At 29.9% G+C, this 21,643-nt stretch overlaps 2 protein-coding genes across 2 annotated transcripts; both read left to right on the plus strand.

The window, feature by feature from the left end:
* The first annotated feature begins 1,222 nt into the window (after window positions 1–1,222).
* LOC124926412 (protein Brevis radix-like 4) lies at window positions 1,223–5,425 on the plus strand. The gene is made up of 5 exons (XM_047466636.1): window positions 1,223–1,574; window positions 1,768–2,168; window positions 4,447–4,582; window positions 4,658–5,043; window positions 5,130–5,425. Exons 1-5 carry the CDS (start codon window positions 1,458–1,460, stop codon window positions 5,206–5,208), a joined length of 1,119 nt encoding a protein of 372 aa, XP_047322592.1. The 5' UTR covers window positions 1,223–1,457; the 3' UTR covers window positions 5,209–5,425.
* A 2,663-nt stretch (window positions 5,426–8,088) lies between these two features.
* Window positions 8,089–9,159, plus strand: LOC124924769 (protein BIG GRAIN 1-like A). The gene has a single exon (XM_047464761.1). It carries the CDS (start codon window positions 8,089–8,091, stop codon window positions 9,157–9,159), a length of 1,071 nt encoding a protein of 356 aa, XP_047320717.1.
* Window positions 9,160–21,643: the final 12,484 nt, after the last annotated feature.

A 21,643-nucleotide genomic window follows, 5' to 3' on the forward strand; every position in this document is an offset into this window, starting at 1 on the left:
AAGAAGAGGATTGATAAACTCAACGAAAAATTCAACGAAAACAGGTTTATGAATCCGACGTGGCCTGCCAGGTGTCCCCACGTCCCGAAAGCGCTCTTTTCAGGTCCTGAAACCACTCATTTCGGGTCCCGAAACGGTAATTTCGAGTCCCGAAACGGTCATTTCGGGAAGAAAAAAATTGGTTTCCGAAATGGCCGTTTCGGGACCTAAAATTACCGTTTCGGGACATTTGAAAATTTTCTCTCTCCTACCCACGTGTCATGCCACGTTGATTCGTGGACTTACTTTCATTGAATATTTGGTTGAGTTTATCATTTTTCGTGAAAAAATAAAGAGCTTAAAGAGATTAAATTTTTTATTTAGTTTTATTTTATGAGTATGTTTGAAACGGTAGGTTTGGGTTATAAAAAATATATATATATAAAATAAGTGAATATGACATGGTATTTCCGTGTCAATAAAAATTTAACAGCATTAAATAACTCTTTTAAGAATAATAAATTTGTCATTTTTTGTCAAATTCATATACATAGATAAAATTTTACAACTTTAATAATAAATTTGACACATTCATCCAACTTTGTACATAAAATTAACATTCTTCCCATTATTTATTGTAATTCTTGATTTTTTCTAAAATTAATTTAAGATAAATTGTGTATAACATTTATCCCAAATTATTTTATTTATTTCTCACTATTCTTAATTAAAATTTAATTATCACAATAATTAATCTAATTAATTGTTTAATTAAGTTTTGGTATTGGGTTCATTATTTTAATTTTATTTATTTAAAAATAAATCAAAATAATTATTTTAAATTTATAAATTGGGTACAGAAATTTTTAGTGCTAATACATATTTATTTTTTTTTATTCAGGAAGTTAAAATGTCGTTAAGATATATATATTTTTTCATAATGAGAATTGAATGAGAAAATAAATGATTTTTGAGTTTATCTTAATAAATTGTGTCAACTCAATATTTTATTAATATATATAATATATATTTAAAAAATTTCAATAATAATAATTAAAATTTAAAAATTTATAGTTTTTCTAAACACAACAATTTTAAAAATTCTATGTTTTCAAATGAATAAAGAAAAGAAAAGGAGGAAATAAAAAATAAAAAGAGGGATGCACGAATTAAATCAGATATATTATATATTGAGGAATCTATATATGTGGTGCCGTAATTTAAGGAGAGACAACAAAGTTGCCTGCCAAAGGAGCTACCCGGACTCACTCGACCTATTTCTCTCTTCTCCACTTTTCCCCTCTCATCCTCTCTCTCTGCATATACATGTACATATAACAAATGGCGCCACACTTCATCAAAATTTCTGTTCTGACTTTGTTGTAGTACTCTTATAATCATCTTAATATATCTGTTGATCCATCGATCACTATTAATAAGCAGTTACATATCCGGAATTGCGAGCAGGATAACCGGAAATGTTGACTTGTATTGCTCGCGCAAAGCAACCAGGCGATGGATCGCATACTTTTCCCGAAGAATTTGATAACGGAATGCCAGATAACAAACAAGCTGTCAAATCCCTCACTAATCAGGTTCTCTCTTCTCTATATCTTGTTAATTAACAATTCTCCACACTATACCTATATCTGAAAACAGTACATCAGAAACGAGTCACAGATTGAAAATATGAATTTCGATGATCCTTAGTTTGATATGCTTCCGTAAGAACACGAAGTTCGAATCCAACTAGATTTTTGATTGAATTTATTGTTTTCAAATTGACAGATAAAAGATATGGCGCTAAAAGCATCCGGTGCGTACCGGAATTGTGCACCGTGCACGGGACCGGACCGGCCGGTGGCTAAACAGCAGTCAGGAGGATTTATAGATTCCGGCTCATTATCAGCGTCGTCTGATCGATTTCGCTGGTCGTATAGAAGAACTACGAGTTCAAATTCGTCTTCAAAACAGTGGGGGAAGGAGATGGAGGCGCGATTGAAAGGGATCTCATCGTGGAGTAGTGAGCGATCGACGGCTGTAACTTCAAGCGGTCGCCGGGTTGACCCGGTAGTGTTTATTGAAGAGAGTGAACCTAAGGAATGGGTCGCTCAGGTTGAGCCTGGCGTGCTCATCACGTTTTTATCTATGCCACGTGGCGGTAACGACCTTAAACGGATTCGTTTCAGGTACGCTTTTCTGTTAGACTACTCCTCTTCTGCAATTCAACGGTTTTGCTTAAGTTTATTTGTTTCCAATAATTTTTATAATTATTATTTTATTATAAGATGGTCATAGGTGAGTTAGGAGATTAGATAATTGTATATCTTTCTTTTTACGTTCACAAATTGCTTATACATGCATGTTAAATCATCTTTTAATTAAGGTTGTTTGTATAATAATTAGAAAGAAAAGAAGCCTAATTTTGTTTATTAAACTCCCATTAAAGATGGTGTCATCTTGTTTGATTAACTTTTATAAACAACTTAAATTAAACTACTTAAGTAGATTAACTGAAAATAATTTATCTAAGTGAATAACTTGTTTTTTTTTTTTTTATCAAAAATGTCCTAAATTTAGGTGTAATAGTGACCTCCTAATTTCCTAAATTATGAAGAAAAAAAAAAGTCCAATTAGTTATAATTATTATTTTTGTTAATATATGGATTTTAGAAGGAAAAAAATAATAAATGAGATAGATAATTTAAGTATTTTTTGAGATTTAATAGTTTTTCTTTTAATATAGAAATCAGTATGACTCTATAATATGATTTCTATGTATCAATCTTATTGATTGAATTCATGACTTTATGTGTGTTTGTATTCGTGATTTTAAATAATATAATTATTTAAAAAGTAATGATTTGTGATAATTTTGAGAAGGTGATAATTTGTTTCTAATAAAATAAAATAGATGGTATTTTAGTATGTTGATTAATGAATTGAGTAATGTAATTGATGAGAGTAAAGTTAAATAATGTTTGATTATGTTAAATTATTTAAATAAATATAACTCTTTGTTATAAGTTAAATATGTAGTTAAAAAGTCTTAGGACCAAATGGGATGATTGGATTTTACAAAAAAGATAAAATGCTGACATGTCATTTTGCTTCTGTTTAACATGATGATCTATTTCTTTAAAAAAGTTTAAAAAATTATGCTTCTTCTGTGAGCAATTTTCATGAACAGTGACCATACTAGACATGATATGCCTGAGTAATTATACATTCATTTATGATTGTTGTCGGGGATGGGGACCTTTTACTTTTCTTCTTTTGCATCTGATTAGATGATACAAAATTTCAACTATCTTTGCTCTGGATTGATCTATCCATCGAAAGACCTTATAAAAAAAATCTTGCTTCTGTTCATTTGAAAAATTGGTGTTGTCGGGGTGAATCGTTATTATGTCCCCCACCAAGTAAAACCCTATTTTTTTTATATTTCAAAAGTCCAAGTGGAGAACTCGATTAAACTTATTAGTGGGCCCAAGATGTTTTCTCTGGGTAAGAAGTTATTTCATTGTTTGTTGAATTTTGTTTATACTGTTAGTTGTTGGTGTCTTATTGATGATCATAAGTCTTGCTTTCATTTTCGGTCTTTGTCACGCCTTCATGATTTGGTTTGTCATCTTATGACCATTAATTTTCATCATGTTTGGTAAAGACAAGGAACTGTTTTGTGTACATAATCTAAACTACAAAACTAGGTGAATTAGGAAAAGGTAAACTGGAATAGGCCACCCAAAGGAGACAGCTTTAGGTTAAACTTCCCACCATTTCTCGTGCGATTGTTTGTTTGTCAGAAGTTGACTTGTTTTTATAGGTGTGGGCCTGTTCCACCATTGACATTCAAGAGCCCATTTTAAAATTTTAGATTGATTTTTCTTTATTTCAGTTAGTAGAAACTTCATAAACATACAAATAAGTGTATTTATAAGTTGAAATTTAAGCTATTTACTAGGGAAGTTTTAGGCTCAATTTCAGGTATGAAAAGATTAGGGATAGTATCATAATTATGAATTAGATAGCCATAGTACCAAGTTAAATAGATACCTAGTTTATTATTATCATATGGAATGAATGACCCACTACTATAATTTCTTTTTGGTCAATAAAGTTAGGTAGGTGTCTAATTTAGTGGGCGTAGAAGACTTTAAAGGACACCCTTTAATACTTTTAATGGAAGAACTTTCATAATTAATAGCATTACCTAATTGTGTGATGGGATTCAGAATTTTAAGCAATATATAGGCATGTCCTCATCTAATCATGATAGATTGATCAAATGTATATTGATACTAATTAGGGCTGGTTTGTATGTGGGGTGGGGTCATTTGAAAATAATGTTGTTTGACAAAAAAAAAAAAAAGTGAATTATTTTGAGTCAAATGACCAAAATATCCTTAGTATTTGTTCAATGTTAATAATGTTTGTTTTGTTTTGTTTTGTCCTTGAATGGATTAGTCGAGAAATGTTCAACAAATGGCAAGCTCAAAAATGGTGGACAGAGAATTATGAGAAAGTAATGGAACTATACAATGTTCAAAAGTTAAACAAACAAGCTTTTTCACTTCCAATTCCTCCACCATCTGAAGATGAAGTGAGCTTCAAACAAAGCCTTAACAATTATTAATGCAAAAATAAAGATCATGAGACCAATTATACTATTTTGCAGAATTCAAAATTTGAGTCAGTTAATGGAAGCCCGGTTACACCTGATTTAAGCAAAGAACGACATCCTCATAACAGTCGGACAGCTAAAGGAACTGTATATTCATCATTAGATTCATTTGAAAACCATGTTAGACAGAATTGTGATTCTGCTCCAACTTCAACACCTAAATTGTCAAGTATAAGTGGAACGAAGACAGACATATCATCTGTTGATGCCTCGATGAGCACTTGCTCTTCGAGGGATCAAGCAGACCGGTCTGGCGAGTTATCGATAAGCACAGTCAGTGATCTGGAGACAGAATGGGTTGAACAAGATGAGCCAGGTGTGTACTTAACTATTAAGGCACTTCCTGGTGGGAAAAGAGAGCTCAGACGTGTTCGTTTCAGGTAATTTTAGTTATCATCAACTCACACTGGATTATTTGAAAATTATTCGATGATGTGAAAATGGTTAATATTGATTAATGTTGCAGCCGTGAGAAATTTGGGGAGGTTCATGCTAGATTATGGTGGGAAGAGAACAGAGGAAGAGTGCACAAGCAATACTTATGAAGCAAAATACCATAATCGGCATGGACAGGTGATGCCCCCTTTTATATATCTACTCAAAATTCCTCTGTTTTTGCAAAGCAAATTTTCCTCGTTTGCACACACAATACCCTGTTCTACAAAAAGAATTGTGGGCTTTTACGTCTGTTTCTCTATATGTTGATCTGTTATGTTATTGTTACATATGAAATTATGATGGAAATCCTACTATTTGTTTAAGCATGGAATGGATTTCTTTGTGATGAGTTTATATGACAATGGAAGACCTGAATATATGGATGATAACCAATGTCCAAAACTAGTTTGGGGTGAAAGACATTAAAAAGCTGGAACTGAACAGAACATACAAAACCAAATAGTTCGATCCCAAATCAATTATTGCCGAATTTGGAAACCGATGAGAATGTTTTTTATTTGACTCGATTGAACCTCTTGTGGCCATGATGCTAGTGGTTTTGTTTTTTTATTTGTTCTAAACAGCTTGTTGCATGACTTAATCCAACATCTTTCGGTCAATTACATAAAATTCAATTAAAAAAAGAGGCAAACAACAAATAAAAGGGTAATGCAACGAGTCATAAGGAATTTCGAGATCTTTAAAAGGTCAATAATTTATCCAGATATGAAAGGAGACCTATGTTGAAATTGAATCTCAACCAAACATAAATATGAAAATGAAGCTCATGAACAACCGAACTTAACTTGTTGGAAAATATTCCACTAGAAAATGATCAGTTACATGTTGATCATTTCTTATATACTTGACGCTCCAACCATAACTTAATCCGTTTTCAGAGAGTTCCAGAGGAGATCCCAAATTTTAAAGACAAACTGTCAATGATCAATATATGAGATGAGAAGTTCGTCGCAGAGGGATGCAAACAATAACATCCCTATTTCGACTTCATCGGTCGTCATTAAGATTTAAGGATACCCCATATATGCAAAGAACTATAACCAAATAAAGAACTATTGTAGAGTCCTTTGTGACGAATATCTTGTATTTGTTTATGTTGTATACTTAATTTTGTTTATATCTTTTGCCTTGTTATTTTACAGGCATTTTTTGTGTTGTCTTTTTCTTGCATTTTGTTTTATAAGCATGCTACAAAAATGACTAAGTTGTTATTCAAAAGAAACTCCACCAATGATTAAACTTTTTTTTAAGATGATTCCAGTGAGGTGGGTTTAAGCCCAATAATGCTCAATGAGTAATAAAATATGAATATGTACGGTTTGTTATTTCTCTTTTTTTTAAATCTTCTAGAAGATTAAAAAAAAATTAAGTCCTTTTTATGGATTTTTTTAGTATGGAAGTGATTTTTTTTTGGTGTTATATTTTCTTCGGTCCAACATCTTGTTTAGTTGGATCGGTTTTTTCGTCCCAAATTTTTAAATTCGAATAGTACTCACAATTTTTAGTGGGTCGTTTGTTGCCAATACCCGTCAAATGTCTTGGTGATGTGTTTTTGAGTCTTTGCACAGAAAGAGTTGTTGGATTTGGAGTTATTTCTCTTTTATTTAATAAATAATTTTTAAGTTATATTTTATTTAGATATTTTTTACATGTAAAAGTTTTTTTTTATTTTAATTATATAAGTAAATTGTCATTAGTTATGCTATCTATGACAAAACCTTTTAACCTACCCACGGGCATTGTTATTCATAATTGTTTTTAGAAATTCTTTCGACATCATTATTGGTTTGTTCAACTTATTCTACTTTTCACTCATCGTTATGAAACTCAAACAAGTTCGTATTTGGAATTACTCAAAAAATATTTTAAATTGTTAAAATTTTCTTACAAATTTGTCCTAGTATTTAATATATAGATTCTCAATTAGTTGTTTTGATTTTTTTTATAGATATTATTGTGTATTTGAATTAATAAGAATTAACTCTTCTAAAAATAAAAAATTCTAGTCTCTTAACAAAATTTAATCTAATTTATTATTACTTCTTTAATTCTAAATAATAAAAAAATCCAGATTAATTCAACACAACTCTAATTTTTATATCTAACCTATGATTCAACTACTAATGAAATACTGAAAATCTAATATTTGAAACTAGAGTTGGGATTGAATAAAAAAGAGTTTAAATTTATTAAAAAAATATTTTATTTTTTATATTTCATTCAAATATTGATTTAGATAAAAATAATATTTTACAATATATTTTAAATATATTAATAAATTTGGATACTCTAGGTCCCGAGTCTCTCTAAAGTCATGTGTTGTGTTCGAACCCATGAGATGACAAGTTATGCGTCTGGTTAGATTGGTTGAGGAAATTTACGGGCTATCTACTTAACCCGCAAAAATTAGTCGCACTTTAAAAGAGTTAAGAACCCGCGTTCTAAAATATATATATATATTAACCAATTTAATAATATTTTTTCCACACTTTCTCTCATTCAATTTCAAATTAGAATGAAGGTCTAATTCTTAAATCCCTAGTTTATGCAAGGACTAACTCTTAAATCTATAAGGTTGTTGTTATGTAATTATTATTTTTTAAAAATCCCGAATATTGGCCCCTACCAAAATCCAAGCCGTTGAATTTGGCTTTCCTCACTCAATCTCACCTCTCTCTCACTCTTGCACACACCACCTACTAAAGCATCATCTACTGTGCCTTCTTCTTCACTTCAATGCACTATCCCTCCCTTCTTTCATCTTCACCATTTCCCTCTCTCTCTCACACACTCATTCAGACACATACATTCTGTCAGGTTTCACAAGATTTTGCTTCCTACATTCAATTCATTGATAAACCTAACTCAAACTTCTAAACAATTAAAATCACATCAGAGGGAGTTGAATGTGTGTACCTGAGAAAGTTTGATAGATAGATCTTCTAGCTGCTGCATGTTTCTTAGCCATGGATACTCGAGGGATTAGTTATCAACCCAAGCGAAGAACTCCATCATTCTCATCTTCTCTTCTCGACTCCATCTACCGATCTATTGACAATCCAAATTGCAAAGATGATGAGTTTTCTGCTTTAGAAACCGATGAATCTGTGCAATGTAGACAAAGGAGAAAGCAGCGTGACAATACCTTTCTCCATGATGACGAGAGGATCAGGCGAGCAATCATGATTGAAAAGTGGATGGAGAACAAGAATCGCACCAACATTAACAAAACCTATAAACTCCGTTCGTGCTATTCTGCTTCAAGTTCTTCAGATTCCAGCTCCGGAGGCGTGTTTTCTTCTTCATCCGAAACAGAATCCAAATCGCCGTTACCTTTCACTCCGATTTTCACACGATCATCGGACTTGCACCAGCAGACGCCTAAACGCGAAGGAAGACTGACGAGGACGAAATCAAGAGCACTGAAACTATACGGAGATCTGAAGAAGGCGAAACAGCCAATCTCTCCTGGACGTCGCATCACCGATTTCCTCAATTCACTCTTCAATTCAAAGAAATTGGAGGATTTAAACTCGGAAAGAAGAACACAACCTGTGAAGAACTCGACAACAACATGCTCTCTATCCTCATCGTTCGGAAGACCTTCCTGCTTAAGCAAACCGCCTTCTCCATCTTTCAGAGGAAGAAACAGAAATATAGATCGAAGTCCGAAGAGATCTGTACGATTCTATCCTGTAACCGTCATAGTCGACGAAGAAAATCGTTCGTGCGGACACAAATACATCTACGAAAACGAAACGGATCCAGGTCTGATGCGAAATTCGTTTATGCGGAAAGGAAGCGGAAACAGAGAGAAAACAGACGATGCGTATCGAGGGAGAAGGACTTACAACATTGATGAAAATCGGCAGGAAGTAGAAGATGAAGATGAAGATGATTCGGAGAGCTGTACAAGCTCTGATCTATTTGAGCTAGAGAACATCGGCGTTGGAAGAACATGCAGAGAAGAGTTACCGGTGTACGCATCAACGAATCTGAAAACAACGAATAAAGCCATTGTAGCCTGTGCGATTTGAGTTTCTCTAGAGCGCTGTTGGTGAAAACTGATGAGGATATTAATCATGTAAATTTCTGTTACTATCACTAATTAAGTTGTTTTGTACTCCGCTGATCACTAAGCAGAAATTATTATTACTTAATCTCTCTTTCATTATGCATATTTCTCTTAATAAATTTCGTTTTAAAAAATAATATTATGAAATAAATTGTCGTATAATCACACATTAACGACGCTGAAAAGAAATCAAACAATTGTGCGAAGATTTAAGAACAATGAGATCTCTAAGTGAATCGGTTACGATAAGGAATTGTCAAAATGGTTGAGAATTGAATGTATTAATTAGAAAGTCATCAAAACCTTCTAATTAAAGTTATAAATTTTTTATCCTTATATGAAATTGTCATCAAATGTTATACGAGTAAGATTATAATTATTTTTATAAGTTATTTAACAAAAATAAGATGCTTATTACAAGAAGATAAATTTATTATTCTAATTTGATTGTAATGAGTGTATAGTAACATCTATGTTTTTTTTTGTTAAGCAAAATTATTATAATGTCAATTGAAAATTATGGAGATTCGGGAAAAGTTGATTGATTAGATTTGTTTTTGTTTGTCTACAACCATATTTTAGGTAAGTGTGAATGATTGTTCTAATTTTTATTTTTTATTTCGTCATTTCATTTGTGATTATAGCTTGTTTTTATTATTGATTGTTATTTCATTATCATTAAAGAAGAAACTTCTCCTATAGAGATATAAATAAATACTAATATATATATATATATATATATATAATAATTTTTTAAAATATATGTTGTATACAAATTTAATATAAATATAAGTCAATTTTATCTTGGTTGAGCTAAGTATTAAGAATCGACTTAATTGATGAAAATGTCACGGATACGATTTCATCTGTAAGCGCTTATTTAAGAAAAAAAAAATGAGAGATGAATAAACTTATTATTCATTAAATGTATAATGTATAAAAAATGAAGAGAAGAATAAAAGAAATACCATCAATTCATATATTAACCATTATAAACTAAAAAACAACATAATTCTTTAACTAGAGTTAAATTAATTTATGAGAACTCATAACTTTTTGTTAAACACATGAAATTGAGTCTTCAATTTAATGGGTTCAAGTTTTTATTCTAGACAATTTGAAAATAAAAAATCAGAAAGTTAAATTAGTTGCCGAATTTTACTTTATTTTTGTAAGTGTGAGTGAATTATTTGTATTAGTACTTGCTTTGAACAGAAGTAAAATTGATTTTCCTTTTCCGCTTTTTGGCGATGATGTCTTGTGAATTCTGACGAGACAAACCGCGCGCATGTGTCAAAACTCAAACATGCTCCAATGCCAATTAATTATTTATTTGTACTTTATTTATTTAGTCAGAATCTTATATGAAAAACTTTGAATAATATTATTTTTAACATAGAAAATAAACTTTATTTTTGTTTTGTGATTGTAATTGTAATTGGGTCTGCAATATTATTCTGCAATTAAGCATGATGAGGAATTTAAAAAAAAAAATTAAAAAAATCTTTCTTCCTAGCATGGAATCTCACAAGTCAAATTTGAGCAGGATCACGCATCATGAGAAAACATGCAAAAGCAACTTTTTTGTGGAAAATGAAAAAGTTAAAAAGATAGATATGTAAACCATTAGTGTTAATATAAATATAATATATATGGAGTGGTTAGACTTTAGATATCATATACATAATCAAAATTAATGCAAAACATTGATATTTTTCTATACACTACAAGGGTTATTTGAATAATTTATTTAAATAACCCACTAATCTTTGGTATATCTCATTATCAATCAAATTAATGAATTCATTAATTAAAATATTTATTTATTTTTTAATTAAATATTAATACCTTGAAACTTAAATTTTCATAACCACTTATAAAAATAAATTTATTTAAATAACCCAATCTTAAATAATTAATAACAAAAATTATATCATTTATTTCTCAATAATCAAATCACTTATTTATCAAATAAAATTTTATTTGATAAAATTTTAAATAAAAAGAAAGCACTCATTCAAAAATCCTATCAAACAAATTTAAAGAAGCTGAATATGAACAAGTCCTTACACTTTTGTCAAAGTGACGGAAAAAAAATCAAAAAAGTTACATTTTGTCATAAAAAAAAACACATATTTATACCATAATGTTTTTTTTAATCAATTTAAACTAAAAAACTCAATTCCATTTTTGATATTAACACAAATAATTTAGAATTTACTTTTAGTTTAAAAATACAATATAATAATAGTTGTGATAAAATAACACATTTCAAAAGAGCTAGATAACTATGGGTATTTGTAACAGAATCCTTAAAATGTGTTATATCTCTATTATGAAGATAAATAATATAAAAGTTGTAAGAAAATGTTTTATCAAATTCTCTATTCTTATAATTTTTTAGGGATGATGAACAGTGAATCCTTATATTTATGGATTGCTGTAGCATCCCTAAATAATAAAATAATATATTTTCTCTTTCATTTTTTATTTTTACCACCAAATCATGTAAAAAAAACTAAAGTTTGAACTATTAAAATAAATACAAAAATCAATCCAACACACCTTGAAAATTTTTGGTACAAATCAGAATTTTCTTTTAAAGTGAAAGTAGTCATTTCTTTATGGGAATGTGTTCTTATATATATATTAGGTTCTTAAGGTGGTTGAAAAGTTATGAATAAATATTTAAGGGTTATAAATAAATTAAGTGGTTGAGGTGGTTGAGAAGTTGTTTGTTTTAATGAATATTTAAATATATATGAATAAGTAATTAAGTGGTTGAGGTGGTTGAAAAGTTGGTTGTTTTAACGAATATTTAAATGATAATGGATAAGGATAAGGAAGCTGATGTAGAATAATTTATATTTTGATTCTTTAAAATAAAGATATTATTATTTTATATTATTTTTAGGAATACAAAATAGAGAAGCTAGTACAAATGCCCTAACTATCCACAATATCAAGGCAAGGTTTCCTAAAATATTTGTATCTGATTTTACATGTTCAATTAAATATTTAAGAAAGACTAACATAGTTTTTAGCAATCTTAACATCATCTCTCTCATTTGAATATAATGGTTTCACTAAGAAACGAATATAAGAAAGAACATAATTAATAATTAACTATATTTAATATAATTGATATTGTAACTAATTAACTCAATGATACCCATTAATTTATTTCACCTTTAGGTGTCCTTTCACTCTAAAAAAAAAGAATGAGAAAGAAAGAAAAAGATGAAATTTATAAATAGTTCAAATTATAAATAGTTCAAATTATATATATATAGACGAATCCAATGATCATAGCTTGCACATGATACATAGTACCCCATTATTATTTATTTAGTACGGTGAACTATTTAAAAGTCTTCTGTTTTTTTTATAAAAAAAAAATGCTTTATTTATTAGATCATGTTGTTTATTGATGTGAGTGTAATTACTCTTCCTTATGGTATAAACATCTTAATTAGTCAAAATAATTGGATGTATATCATTTTGATAAATTTACGATATTCTATGTTATATTGAAAACAAACCAGATTTCAATTCGAAATTGAAAATTCGAAATTATTTCAAATCTAACATGAAAAAATATTGTCTACATATATCGACGACTTAACTAAATAATTATATATATATATGTTTATTGTTGTGACAATTAATTAATGTAAATTATTATATTAATTATTTCTTGAATCAAATCAAATAAATGTGTATAGATAAGCATTTAGAGATTATGTTGCATAACCACCAAGCACAAAGGGTGGCCCATGACAAATATTTGAGGATTAGAATTATGCATCAAGCATATGTGAAGAAGCTACATTTGGATACAATACTAAGGAAGGAAACATACATTATTAATTAGTTTGTCTGTTGGTTCTATTCTTTATTTTAATTGATGTCATTTTTTTTCTTCTTTTTAATAATTAATATTGCAATTACATATATTGGTGACATCCTTCTCATATTACCACTTCATCTTCATGGAACACCATCCGGCCAGTTCTCGTTTTGCATTAGCTTAGCTAGACAAGATGAATGGCAGACAATAGTACTCAACTTATCTCTTCCTTCTATCAGTCCCATTTTTTTTTTTTTATATATGTATTTTCATTTTTGGATAACTTATAAACCTCGACGTGGAAAAAAAACTACTTAGCATAACAACCCCAATTATATCTCATCAAGCCTAGCAGTAAAAATGAGATGGATACTCTAAGTCCCCAGCCTCTATGAGGTTATGAGTTCGAACCCGTTAGATGACAAGTCTGCTCGTATGCTTAAATTGGTTAAACAGATTTGCGGGATATTTGTTTAAGTCGCACTCCGAAGAAGAAAATGATCTCAACATTCTAAAAAAAATCAACTATATATTACCCCAAATAAGTTAAAGTCGGGTTATTTTATTTAGAATGAATTAAGTAAAATGATAAAAAAAAATAAAAAATAGGAGAACCACTTAAATAAAGATCAATAAAATGAGAAGAAAACACAATATGCTTTAAACAAAAATGACAAATGACTTTAGGACGATAAATACTCGAGTAAAAACTAATAAAAATTGTAGGAGTTCTAAATTACTCGAAGAGATTTACGATGCAACCACCACAATACAACAATTTGTCATTTATACTAACATCTCAACGTTATGACTAAAAACTAATGTGAAACACTTTAATTGTCGTGATTTATTTTCGAATATATTTAGAACAATCTACTACACAATACAACTATTTGTATAATGAATCATTTTTTCTCGATCTTAATGATCTTAAACTTGATCAACCCAATCCATGAGAACCCACATTATCTATTATTGTCCCAAAGAATATCCCACATTTGGCCTAATTACATAAGGACAAAATGAAATTGCCGGCCACTTTTACAATTCATTATACTCAGATTTATTCTATAAAGTAACCATTCATGTTTAGTGTTATTAATGCAATATTGTCACAAGACATGACTACCCTATGTATCCAATCCAACTTATTATATGTTTTATGCTTTTAGTGTGTTATTGGTCTCTAATTTATTCATCTTAAGAAAGAACATTATGTGCAACTTCTAATATATATATATTGAATTAAGCAGAAACAACCCATAACCATTCTCCGCTTCTATTCAAAGGATTATGGTTTATTTAAATGTGGTCTTTTAAATCGTCTATGTTCACCGGAAAATATAAGAGAGGGAAATTTGGGAGAGGCAAATTGAGAGTAAATAACGTGACGCAATTTGATTTGCTTAATTTCTCTTTGTTATCCAGTCAGTGATACAGTAACACGTCTTTCCCTCCCCTATCTCTTCTCAAAAATAATAACGAAGAAGAAGTTAATAAAAGGGATTAGGGTTTTGCCATAAAAAGATGGTGGGACAAGAAAAGAGGTTGGAAATTTGTCTCTTTTATGATGAAGATGCTGATCACAATTCTAAAGGGAAAAAGTGTTAAAGGCATAACAAAAATGAAAAGGCAAAGAGAGGAGTGAGTCGTGACTCATGAAGCTTTCAAATATGTGTGTGTGAGAGAGAGGCACACGTGAACCAACTGGCTGGCTTTTGTCTGTCTTAAAGGCTTTCCGGTGCACGTGTGTGCCCTCTGAAGAGTAAAAGCAACTCCACTTTTGCAACTTTCATTTCACATTTCACACGCTTACCGAATCCCACTCCTAGTTTTGATTTTTTTTTTTTATATTAAACTTCTAAACTATGTGTGTGCTGGATAAAATTTTAAAAACTACAAGTAAAATATTTTAATGTAAAAGCGTTTTTAAAATTTAAAAATAAAATAAAACATATTTGTAAATATATTTCATAACATGATTTAAAATATTAATTTAATGAGTAAATAAAATGATTTAAGACTTCGCCCACACTAATCCTTGGTAAGATGGGCTTTTTTCATTTGCTAGGCTTAAAATAATGAAACTGGGCCTATACCGAGTAAGATTATATGGGCTTGGAATTCTAATATAAATAACAGTTAACACTCTCCCTATGTCCAAATATAAATAAGTACTAAAAGATTTAGTCGAATATAGGTTATTTAAATAACCTTATTATTTAAAAATAAAAAAAGTGGTTCCGATAAAAGACTTAAATCATATTAATAAATAATAATAAAATAAATTTTAATTCTCTTAAAAAAAATATTTTAATATTTTGAATAGTATTGTGCTTTATATATATATATATATATATATATATATATATATATATATATATATATATATATATATATATATATATATATATATATATATATATATATATATATATATCATAATTTTAAAAAATCATCTTCTAACCTAATAAATCAAGTATAACCATTTAACCAACTAAACTAATAAAATTTTATATTTTAAATTCAATACTAAATTTGATGAACGCGTGACATTCTTATCGATATAAATTCAGTTTTTTTTAACTAACTAATCTATATATATACAATAACGCTTAATTTCAAAGTGTCCGGATTGTCGGGTCAAAAATTGTGGTTAATTTGAATATACATATGAGAGTAAATGGATATTTGAGTCGAATTGTGGGTTGACCCGCCCATAAACTTAAAACGGTTAAAAATAAAATTAAAAATACTATAGGTATATTATGAAAAAAAGAGTTTAATTAATTATCAAAAAAATTGACACATTTTTTATTTATTTTTTATTTTAATAATAAATTTAAATAAATAAAATTAATAATTCAAAATTGATTTAAAACAGTAATAAACATCAATAGTATAATAATAATTTATTCATATATATATATAATAAAAAATTAATTTAAATTTATTAAAATAATAAGTATTTATTAAATATTTAAAAAATACAAATATATATTATATATAACTATTTTCTAATGGTTAGTCATATAAATTATACATTCATACACAAAATCATAAATATAAATCAATAATCTTAGGTGGTATAGTGATTGAAGGGTTAATGTTACATAATGGAGATCATAGTTCAAATCCTTTTAAACTATTAAAAACCATTAATGGTTAATATGTGAAATAAAGACGTTTATCGAAGTGAGAAGATGGTTGGATGCGAATGATATTGGTTAAAATTGGTGGGTGAGTAAATGACATTCATAAAATTAGAGATCGATTGGGATGGATGGTTAAAATATGCGATGAAATTAGTGGTTGGGTTAAATGACATCTACGAGAACGAGATGGTTTGTTGTTTGTTGATTTGACTGAAGTGAAATTGTAATGTCACGAGATTATAGGTCAATTGAGGTGGATAAAAATATGGAATGAAATGGTTAATTAGTCGAATTGGGTATGTCACACGATGAGAGGTCGACTAGGTCAATTGAGGTGGATAAAAATATGAAATGTGATGATTGATTAGTTGAAGTGAGTATGCCACACAACAAGAGGTCGATTGGGCATTGCTGTGCCAAAGTGAGGATAAAAGAGAATGGTAATGTACCAAAGTGAAAGTTTAAGGTCATAGTATGAGATTTCTGATTAGGGTGAATAAAATATGAAGTGAGATAGGCTGGTCAATCAAAGTGATGATAAGTAAGTCGGGTTGTTTATTATAAAATATGTGAGAAGATGAATTGTTTGACCAAAATGAAAGTAAAGTCTCGAGATGAAAGGTCGATTGAGATTAGTGGGATAAAAATGTGGAATGAGATAGTTTTGGTTAAGCGAAGTAAGTAAGGTCACGCTATGAGAGGTCGATTGGGGGATTGATGGGTCAAAGTGAGGGTAAAAGAGATTGGTAACATTGAAGATGGTTGATTTGACCGAAATGAAATTGTGTAAGATCACACAATATGAGAAGTTGATTAGGATGTGGATAAATATGTAATGAGATGGTTAGTTATCCGAAGTGAGGATAAAAAATCCAGGTTGTATATTGTAAAATGTGTGAGAAGATGGGTCACGCGATAATAAGTCAGTTGTGGATTGATGACCAAAGTGAAGAGTAAAAGAGATTGGTGATGATGAAGATGATTGATTTAACCGAAGTGAAATTGTAAGGTCACATATGAGAGGTCGATTATTGGAGTGGATAAATGTGGAATGAGATGGATGGTTAGCCGAATTTAGGATAAAGAAGGTCGGGTTGCATATTGTAAAATATGTTAAGAGATGAGTTGTTTGACGAAGTGAAAGTAAGGTCTCGATATGAGAGGTCGATTGTGAATTGGTGGATAAATGTGGAATGAGATGGTTAATTAATCAAAGTGAAAGTAAGGTAACAAGATGAGAGGTCAACTAGGGTGGATAAATGTGGAATGAGATATATGGTTAGCCGAAGTGAAGATAAGAATGTCGGGTTATATATTATAAAATATGTGAGAAGATGAGTTGTTTGATAAAGTGAAAGTAAGGTCTTTGAGAGAATAGAGGTCGATTGTGGATGGTGGATAAATATGGAATGATGTGATTTTTGATTAGTCGAAGTGAAAGTAAGATAAAAAAAAATAGAGATCGATTGGGAAAGAAATTGATATTGGTGGTTAAAATATACGAGAAGATTAGTTGTTTAATCGAAGTAATGTGGAATGAGATGATTGATCAGTCTTAGTGTTTTAATGTCACGAGATGAGAGGTCGATTGAGCATCGATGGACTTAAGTGAGGGTAAAAAAGATATTGGTAATGTTTGAGATTTTTAATTTGACCAAAGTAAAAGTGTAAGAGCATGGCATGAAAGTTTAATTGAGAAAAAATATGTGAGAAGATGATAAAATGTGTAATGAGAGTGTTCTATTTTTTATTTTAATATAGTATTCGTGATTTATTAAGAATTTTAAATATTGAAATAATATTATTATAATTTTTTTATTAAATTTATTTTGTTTATATTTTTATCTGTATGCATCACACTAGAATATTCTTAGTTCCTTATAATTTCTATTTCTTGTGACATAACAGAACCATGTCAATTAGGATACGACTTTTAGGTAACTTCTTTGAAGTCTTTCCTTTTTCTTTTATGTATGCTGGTACTTTGACCCAATCTCTAATATTTTTGCTTTCGCTTGGGTGAAGTCTGTAATAGAAAAAAAGTCGTTGTTTTATGGCATGCCAACAAAGCCATCAAAGAGGATTCCTCTAGCTCATGAGAGCACGCCAACGCTCCATCTTTCAATTGAGTTTAGTCTATTTGGATCCTAACATTATCTAGTAGGTTCACATTCAAAAGTATCTGAACTAACCCATGTTGGGTAGAAAGTTTGACTCCAACCAAAAGTATAATACACTAAAGACGCCATCACTAGTAAAAATTTTCCGATCGGTAATACCATGATTACCAATCAGTATAGAGAAATACCAATTTGATTTAATCCGATCACCACCAATCTCTAGAACCTCTCTCGGTACTACAAATTAAAAGAACACTAATTGGCTATTAACTAATCGGTATATGAAACAAAGAAACATCAATTGGTTATTAACCAATTGGTATAGGAAATAGAGAAACACCAATTGGTTATTAACCAACCAGTATAAAGAACCAAGAAACACCAATTGGTTATTAACCAATCGGTATAAGGAACCGAGAAACGCTTAATAACCAATAAGTTTAGGGAATGCAATGTAAAAATATATATTTTAATAATGGGGTTAAGAAGATGGTGAAGTTGTGTTGGCTGCTCGGGATCTTCGGTCGGAGTGCCGAAGTCCCTCGGTTTAGGCACTAAGGACTCTCGGTCCTTGGAAAAGATCATCGGTCTGGGTGTACAAACTCACTAGTCCTGGGTTAGCTCTAGGTTAAGGTTATCGGTCATAGGTTCAGGAAGTCTCAGTTAGGATCGATATTCCACGGTCCTAAGTTTGACCTTTCGGTTGGACCTCTCGATCAGACCTCCCGGTCCTGGATGAAGGCTATCAGTACTAGGTTCAGGGATTCTCGGTCTTGGATGTAAAATTCATTAGTCGAACCACTCAGTTCTATTGAAATTATCGGTCCTAAGTCTCGGTTCTATGCTAACAAGCCTCAGTCCTCAAGAACACTAAAGTTCATTTTCTTAAAATTCGTTTTTTAGCTTGGATTCTTTAATCTAAGAATTTGGGTAGATTCACAAAGCTATCAGGAACATGTTGATCATCATCTCGAGGTACCAATCAACCTGGATGATAATCAAATCATTCAAAATAGTTTGTGCTCAAAATTTTGATTTTTTATTTTAAAGATATTTTAGGATAAATGAGATATCCAATAGCTTTCTTATATCCTATATACTTGAATGGTACCAAAATAAGAATACTAGCTGTTTGTTTTGATCAAACATGATCGAGATTGATCAAATATGATTCAAACAGTTGCCCAACATTTTTACAATCATGTTGAAAAGCTTTTTGGGATGTGATTCAAGAGAATTAACCTAATAACAACAAATAAATTTTTTTTATTTTAAAATTTAAATTTGGGTTTTTCTGTTTAAGGTTGATTGATTGTCTCTAACCTCTCCAGAAAGTTTATAAATATCATAGAATTGATTTCCAACCATAAACATCAAACATACAAGTTTATGCAATTTGAAATATAAATTTTTTAAATTCAAATTGTAAATATGAATTAGAGGGTAATTGGAAATTTACCAATGACTGGAGAACACTCCTATATCCCTAAGGAAACTTTTGATATGCTCAGATTCAAGCTTTAAAGCATTATACGAAGTTTTCAAAAAATACGAAAGCTTGAAGCTTTAATGGTGGATTTCTGAAATTCTTTAATTTGAAGCTAGAGAGTGGATCAAATCAGCCAAAAACCATTAATGGTGATTTGACTCTTCTTAAGTCAACTGACCGGAATAAGGATGATTCATCCATATTTTTATAGGAGAAATGATCACCGAAGTAGGGTGATCATTTCACCTTTCGAATCAGCTGTTTTAGTTGATTATGGGCTACACGAGCGCGTCTGGAGCGTTGAATGAAAATCCAACGCTCATCCGATAAATACGGTTTTGATTATAGTCATTCTACAAAATTTCGGCTACACCTAATTATGAATTTTATTTTTTATTTACAACGTTAAGGATTTGTTTGAAATTGATTTTTTTCACCCTTTTACTTTAATTTTGAACTTTTAAATACACAAAATATTAAAATAAATATGGCAAATATTTTACCAATTTATTTTATTTTTCATATTTTAGGGTTAAATAAATAATTTTTGGGGATGAAATAGGTACCTTATTTCATCCTAAATTATTTATTTTAATTTCTTGATTTTTCTAAAATTATTTTAAGATAAAATAAGTATAACATTTATCCCAAATAATCTTATTTTTGTTTTGTTTATTTTTCTTAATTAATTAGGCTTTAATTATTACAAAAATTAGTCTAATAAATTGTTTAATTGGATTTTTGGTCATAGGGTTAATTATTTTGATTTTATTTATTAAAAAATAAGTCAAAATAATTATTTAATTATATAAATTGGTGTGTAAATTTTTAGTGCTTACAATGTTTAACTCAATTTATCTCAAATTAATTTTAGAATAAATCAAGGGATTAAAATAAGTAATTTATGATAAATGTTGTACCCATTTTATTCCCAAAAATTATTTATTTAACCCAAAATATAAAAATATAAAAAAATTGGAAAAATATTTTTCATATTTATTTTAAATATATTGTATATTTTAACGATTTAAAAATAAAGCCAAAAAGGTGAAAGAAAAATCAATTTCAAACAAACCCTTAAGGTTTTAAATAAAAAATAAAATCTATAATCGGGTGTAGTCGAAATACAGAAAAATCGTTACTTTCGAAGCCACGACTTTTGGATGGACGCTGAATTTTCATCCAACACACAGGAGTCGCCCTCTGCAACGAAAGGAACACGCATTTGCGCCGCACAAGACCAATTAACTCCCCATTAGTTGAAACGCAACGGAGCGCCTAGAACGTGGACGAAACACTAACAGACAGCTCCACATCCGCGTTTTTTCCCGAAACTATGTTGTTTTGCATGGACCTTTGTCTTTAACGCAATCGTCGGATGAATAATCATCCGCAACCATCTTTAATTTCTCAAAGATGGAACTCCGCCAATAGTACACCATTTCAGCTGATTCAAAAGGTGAAATGTTCACCCTACCACGATGATCATTTTGCCTACGATCATAAGTTTCATTTTAACTTGATTGGGCAAGTGGAACCAATAACATTCAAAATTCTATTGATGGCTTTTGACTAATTCAAGCCCATTTGTTGCCTCAACCGACTTCGGGAGGCTATAAATATCCTCCCTTGATAATTCTGAAGCTAAAAGATAACATCTTCAACCCTCAATCAGAAGAAATAAAAAATTCGTCATTGAAGCACAAAACTTCAGATTTTTCGAAATTTCCGTATAAAGCCTTAAGGCTTTAGGTATCCCAAAAGCTTCCCTAAGGCCTAAGGAGTGTTCTCCAATCCTTGATATGCTTCAATCATTCTTTAATTCATTTGTT

This window comes from Impatiens glandulifera, chromosome 2 (genome assembly GCF_907164915.1).
Source record: "Impatiens glandulifera chromosome 2, dImpGla2.1, whole genome shotgun sequence".
Taxonomy (NCBI): domain Eukaryota; kingdom Viridiplantae; phylum Streptophyta; class Magnoliopsida; order Ericales; family Balsaminaceae; genus Impatiens; species Impatiens glandulifera.

Bases quoted from the DNA above. Each gene is read 5' to 3' on its own strand.
- LOC124924769 (XM_047464761.1), top strand. From the start codon at position 8,089: ATGGATACTCGAGGGATTAGTTATCAACCCAAGCGAAGAACTCCATCA.
- LOC124926412 (XM_047466636.1), top strand. From the start codon at position 1,458: ATGTTGACTTGTATTGCTCGCGCAAAGCAACCAGGCGATGGATCGCAT. The intron at 2,169-4,446 runs GTACGCTTTTCT...TGAATGGATTAG, and splicing joins CTTAAACGGATTCGTTTCAG to TCGAGAAATGTTCAACAAAT. The intron at 4,583-4,657 runs GTGAGCTTCAAA...ACTATTTTGCAG, and splicing joins CTCCACCATCTGAAGATGAA to AATTCAAAATTTGAGTCAGT.